The 6,083-nt window shown below is 58.2% G+C and overlaps 2 protein-coding genes across 3 annotated transcripts in view; both read right to left on the reverse strand.

The window, feature by feature from the left end:
* DPM2 (dolichyl-phosphate mannosyltransferase subunit 2, regulatory) overlaps positions 1–500 on the reverse strand; it is a 3,075-nt gene extending 2,575 nt beyond the window's left edge. The window contains exons 1-2 of the mRNA XM_021691520.1: positions 441–500; positions 61–150 (exon numbers count right to left, since the gene is read on the reverse strand). Of these exons, the coding sequence (XP_021547195.1) occupies positions 61–150; positions 441–443 (93 nt within the window). The 5' untranslated portion in view covers positions 444–500. The remainder of the gene's footprint in view (positions 1–60; positions 151–440) is intronic.
* A 2,108-nt stretch (positions 501–2,608) lies between these two features.
* FAM102A (family with sequence similarity 102 member A) overlaps positions 2,609–6,083 on the reverse strand; it is a 35,603-nt gene continuing 32,128 nt past the window's right edge. For both annotated transcript variants that reach the window (XM_021691502.2, XM_044920632.1), the window contains one exon: positions 2,609–5,351. In XM_021691502.2, coding sequence (XP_021547177.1) covers positions 5,306–5,351 — 46 coding nt within the window. In that variant the 3' untranslated portion in view covers positions 2,609–5,305. The remainder of the gene's footprint in view (positions 5,352–6,083) is intronic.

Raw genomic sequence — 6,083 nt, forward strand, 5'->3', positions numbered from 1 at the left:
GGGGTGGGTGGGGGGGGGGGGGTGGGGGGGGGGGGGGGGGGGGGGGAAGAGCACACATACCAAGAGAATCACCCAGGCGGTGTAGTAAGTGAAGATGATCAGGCTAACGGCGACGAGGCCGAGTCCCACCACCTGGTCTGTCCCCGTGGCCTGGAGAAAAGGAGGGCTCAACTGACGAAGGAACTCCCCATTTAGATGCACTACTGGCGGGTGGCGTCGCAGCCTGATTGCGCTCTGAGCTTCCCATTCACTCCACAGATGCAGACAGGCCTGACCAGGTATCACTTTCTAGGCTCGGAGAGTGCGGGGCCGCGGCGTTTTCATTCGTACAGTGGGCCCGCGGGACAGCAATCCGGGCTCCGAGGGCCTAAGCCCCGGCTCCCGGGCAGACCCCAGCCCCAGACGCCCCCCGCGCCCCCAGCACTCGGCCCGGAGCTCACCATCTCCCCCGCACTCGCACACCCGAGCTGCAAGCCACCGCAGATCCGGATCCGGGCCCTTCAGGCCCTGGGCCGCAGGGCACGCCGGGAGTCGTAGTCTTTAGGCGGGCCGGGGACTACGTGTCCCTAGACAGGAGGGTGCCGCCTCCCCCCTTCGCATGCCGGGAAATGTAGTTTCCAAGGGTATTGCGGGTCACGCTGTTCCCCGACTCTCCCTAGGGAATGGAATCGAACGGGGGACCCAGACTGGCTGGCACTCGTGCCGTCAGTCCTGCCGAACTCGCCCCAGAAGCAAAAGTCCATCTCCAAATATCCCAGAATCCCAAAGCCAGAGCAGGATGGCGTGGGAGGTCAGAGGTCCCAGGATTCACATGGGGAAAATGAGGCAGAGAGAGGGGCGAAGACTTGGAGATCACAATTCGAGTCAGTGGTGAAGCCGAGACCGGAACCCGGGGGCCTTATTTCCTAGTATCGAGGCCCCAACTTGTCTGTCGAGGGGTGCAGAGAGTGTTGCCTCACCTGGGGTGGGAGGACGAAGGGGGTGGCCCAGGTCCCCAGAGATGGGAGGATTCCCACTGGCTGTGAGGGGAGCGCCCCCTTACCATCGCCTGCCTTCCTAGGCGACCCTTCCTAGGTGTCCTCTCTTCACTACAGGGATGAGGTCAGGGTGACCCTCCCTTTCCTCACCATCTGCCTTTTGGGCCCTGGGTGTCGCTGCAGCCCAGGCAGCAGCACAGATGGATCGTCGGCCCGGCCCCCGCACGCAGGTCCCTCCCAGTCTGGAACACTGTCTTCCCACAGCTTGTGGGGCTGGCTGCCCCTCACCCATCAGGTCTTACTGGGATGCCACACATCCTAGGGAGGCCCCTTCACAGCTGGGCAGGGGCTCCCTCCTGTCCTCCACAGCCCCCAGAGTGTCTCCGTGGATAACGCTTGTCGTTTTAGCTAGCTCATTTCCTTGCTGATCTGGCCTGTGAGCTCCATGGGGATAGGGTCTGCGGTCACGGCTGTATCCCTAGTGCCCAGAATGGGGAGTGGGGGAGGGGCGGACACACTTGCAGAGGTGTGTCTGAACCAGGTATGGTTTGCTCCTGCTGGCAGCATGTCTCCTTGAGTCACTGAGCCCGTCTTCTATGGAGACTGCACTCTTCAAAGCTGATAGGAACAACTCTCCTTGGCCTACAGCCTAACGCCTTCCCTCTCAGTCTCAGGACAGACTTCGGGCTCAGCCAGGAGCCAACTTTGCCCTCCCCAGGTGTGCTGTGCAGAACAGAGGAAGAGACTTAAAATCAGCCTCCAGGGTTTAAAGGGGCCATGAGTGGGTGTCGGCCCTGAGAAGGGGGTGTGGACAATGCCAAGCTGCAGCAGGGAGGAGGTCTGGAGGCCTGGTCCCTTCTGGCCTGTCCACAGCCACTGAGGCTTCCTGCCACGTCTGAGCTAATGAAGGGCCAGGCTGACTTGCCTTTCTCAGAGCTTGGCTAAGTTGTTGGCTCCCCCTGCTGGTTGGGGGGCAGGAAGTGAGGGGCTCAGGCCTGGAGACTGCTGTGGCCTGGGACCTGAGAGAGGTTGGGAACTCAGCACCTCCTGTGCCAGGCCGTACAACCACTTTCTTTTTTCAATTACAGGCCCGTTTACAGCTGAGGAAACTGAGGCCCAGACAGTTATTTGTCTCAGGCTGACTGCTGGGAAGGTCCGGTGGTTAGAACTTGTGCTGAGACCAGAGCTGCTACTTAACTAGGTGTGAGGGTGGCAAGAAATTGCCCTCCTGGGCCTGTTTCCTCCCCGGAAACCTGGAGCAATAAAGGTGGTAATGGGGCGCCTGGGTGGCTCAGTTGGTTAAGCGACTGCCTTCGGCTCGGGTCATGATCCTGGAGTCCTGGGATCGAGTCCCGCATCGGGCTCCCTGCTCAGCGGGGAGTCTGCTTCTCCCTCTGACTCTCCCCCCTCTCATGCTCTCTGTCTCTCATTCTCTCTCTCGCAAATAAATAAAATCTTAAAAAAAAAAAAAAGGTGGTAATGATTGTGACAGTGGCCAGGACAGGGAGGACCTTGGCCACCCACATCCTTCCCCATTCCCAGATGTCAACCTACACACCCGGCTTTCTTCTGATGCTGACCACGCCGCAGACCAACAAAACCCAACATGCCGTAACAAACAAAAACTGCAACATTTAATTTTTTCCCCCAAACCAAGACATTGACACTAGGCTGATTTCCCCTTACAATGTAATTTTCTAAAACAGAAGCCGGGACAGAGATACAAACAGAGCCCTCTGAATAAGGGGTGGTGGTGGCGGCAACATTCTCTTAGAAAGGAAGGGATTTTTTTTTTTTTTAAAGATCAAAACAAAAAAACAAAAACAAACCCACCCCCACCCCCACCCATTTCCCAGCTCAAGAGAGAGGAGAACACGGCAGATCTCCATCCCAGCAGATCACACCGTGTGGTCAGTTTGGGGTGACCAGAAAAAAAAGTAACCTAAAAATATTGTAGACTTTTATTTTCTTTAAATCTCCTAGTAAAAACGTTAAACTGTCTTTCAAGAAGATTCCAAACTGGCATTGCATAGACTGATTCCTTTCCAAAAATATCTCTAATATAGTCTATCTTTCTCTATATATAGAATTTTAAGTCTAGGAGCTGTGTGTGCCTGGCGGGAATTCACTGAGCTTGAGGGGACCCAGAGGTGGAAGAAAGGGCTCCCACGTGGGGATGAGGCTGCGGCTTCAGGCCTCTGGCTCCAGCTAGTGCTAATTTGGATGTGGCCAAATTCTCAGTCTAAGTACCCGGCCTAGGGCCTGGCAGGGGAGGCTGTGGCAGGCTCTGTGTCCTTCTGGGGCGACCGTCAAGCCCAGACCTCGCCTTGGGTGGGGCTAGGGTTCCTGGTTTGGGGGACTCCCCAACAGCACCAGAGCTAGTTGTTTTATACCTGAAGCCCAGAACTTTGAGCCAGATCCCAAATACACCCTGAATGTACTTCCCCACTGGGCTGAGGTCATGCAGACACAGAAGGGAAGGAGAGTGCTCTCCCATCTTCTGGGGTTCCCTTCATATGGAGACAGCACAGCCAGCTCCCTTGTAAAGTGCCAGGTGTCTGCGGAGCAGGAAGAGACCTGCAGGGCTAACCAGAGCCTTCTCCAGCCGAGCAAATGCTCTGCCCTGTCTCAGCAGGCAGCTCCTCACATTCATTTTCTAAGAGTTAGGGGATTAAACACAACAACAAAGAATCCTAGAAATGCTCTGCTCCCCAGGCCAGGAGGTTCCAAGACAAAGGCTCCAACTCTTGCCAGGGGGAGCGTAACAGCAAGAAGCCCTCCCAGCCTCAGGGAGGACCCCCCACTGGCACTCACACCCCTACCAGGGATAGAACCAGTATCCAGATCCCCAGCCCTGCTGGGACCCAGCCAGCAGGTAGGGCAGAGAACAGAACCACCTCCCCTCACCTGGGGGAGGAGAAAATACCCAAACTGTGAAATTTAAAAAAAAAAAAAAAAGGAAAGGAAAGAAAAGAAGGGGAAATTAAAAAAAAAAAAGGTACAGGACTAAGTAAACACCAGCCTGCTGGGTTCACACAAAACGAGTGAAACTTCAGAGTGGCAGGAAGTCTGTCCAGGGACTGGTGGGCAGCCAGAACCCATCTTCAAGCAAGTAAGGAGGACAGGGGAGGGGGCGTGGCAGACAGCAGAGGCTTTAGTGAGGGGCGGGGGCAGGGCCAGACTGCTCCCCGCCTCTCCTTCGCCCAGAGAGAGGGATGCTTCCAGAGGAGGGCTGAGGCTTTTCTGGCCAGGAAGCCAGCTCCAGGCCGGTCCAGTCTCAGCCCACCCGCCTCTCCAGCATCAGCCCCAGCCTGGGCTAGCCGACCCTGCAGGGACAGAGAGGGGCCTTTGCTTGCCAAGCCCAGCCCAGCCCGACTGCCAACCTCCAAGGGCTTGGGAGGCACCTTCCGTGGCTTCCTACAGGAAGCCAGCTGCTCAGGATCCAGCCCCGAGCAGAGGAGGGCCACCATCAGTGCTCAGACCTTTCTCAGCATGGGCATCAGGCCTGAGCTGGAGCTAACCGGGGGAGAGGCGGTGCCACGTTCCAGCCGGGCTGCTAGGGGCAGGCGCTGACCGCACAGCAGGCAGTGCTCAGAAACCCTTGCGAAGGGCTCAAGGGAAAGGCAGACCAGGGCCAGTGGGGCTGTGCTGGAGGCAAGCATGTGCAAAGTGCAGGCTGCCAGGGCAGCAGGAGAACATTCGTTGGGGAAGGGGGTCTCAATCAGGAGTGTGGATGGGTCTGAGGTCTTGGTTCCCAGGAGAAGGCTGCCAGCGGGTCCCCCGGGACACAGGGAAGGAACAGCTGAAGCACTAAGCAGTCAGAGGACCGTGGTGGCAGGATTCTGGGGGAGGACTGGCTCTCCCAAGGGCGAGGGGGCAGTGGAGCAAGGCCCTGCCAGGGCATGGCTGAGGCAATGCTCCCAGAGTGAGCAGGGACACAGGGCAAGTGGCCCCTCGGCCACAAGCATCCCTGCACGTAGGTGCTGCCGCATGTCCTCGCCGAGGGGCCAGATTGGTCTCCAGCCGAGGCAGGCCTGGCCATCTTTGTCTTGTCCACCTGCTTCATGGACCGGCACGTCCTGCCCCCTAGTGGTTCAGAGGAGAATATTCACAGTGGTGCCCGGGGCCTGGTGGGCCAGGAGGGTCCCGGGATGGATGGAAGGACAATGGAATGCTGCTTTGAGGCAGGAGTGGGGCTGGAGTACACGGAGGAGGCACAGATGAGATGCAGCACGGATGGCGATCCGAAGGGGAAGGTCCCTCGTGGAATGCTGCGGGCTTGCATGCCCGCGGACGCAGGGCCCTTCTCCAGCCCGGACACCCGCTCCTCAATGGCTTTCAATCACAACAGGCTCATAGACCCCAGAGGAGACCCTGCGGGGGAGGGGAGCAGAGAAACAGGTCAGCTTGTCCTCCCAGATGCTCTTGTGGGGCAGGCCCTGGGAAGGACTTCACAAGTTGGCCCTGTGAACTAACTGGCCCTGTTTCACAGAGGGGCAAATTCAGGCTCAGAGAAGTTGAGTCACTTGCCCAGGGCAACACAGATGTGAAGTACTGAAGCCTTTGGGATCTCAGAGCTGGTGTGAGCTGGGCCTGAGCCCTTCCTGAGCACGAGTGGCTTACACATAGAGGTGTGCTGCACCCATCCTCATGGCAACCCTGGCAGGGAAAGACTGCATCCTGCCCCGTTTGACAGATGAAGAAACTGAGGCACAGAGGGATGATGAAGCTTACCAAGAGGCCAGAACGTTGGGGAGCTCTTCTCCCAGCTGAAGCGAGACCCACCCACAGGATCATGGACATTCAGGGCTCGGCGTGCAGCTCTGCTAAGACCTTGCTCCTGATTGAACTGGTTTCTTCCATTCCCTGAACCCATTTCTCACTGTCATAGAGGGCTAGGGAGGGGTGTGTAGACCTCGGAGGAGGTGCCCTCTGTCTTCCTCTTACCCCCCTCCCCGGGGACAGCCCAGGAAGCCACGGGGAGACAGCGGATGCAATTTCGAGCCTCGGCCAGCAGGTGTCAGTACAGCAGCACCAGAGGGAAGGTTGGGGGCCACCGCCCCCCTCCCCCCACCCCCCACCCCCCCCCCCCCCCCCCCCCCCCCC

The sequence above is a fragment of the Neomonachus schauinslandi genome, chromosome 13 (genome assembly GCF_002201575.2).
Source record: "Neomonachus schauinslandi chromosome 13, ASM220157v2, whole genome shotgun sequence".
NCBI lineage: Eukaryota > Metazoa > Chordata > Mammalia > Carnivora > Phocidae > Neomonachus > Neomonachus schauinslandi.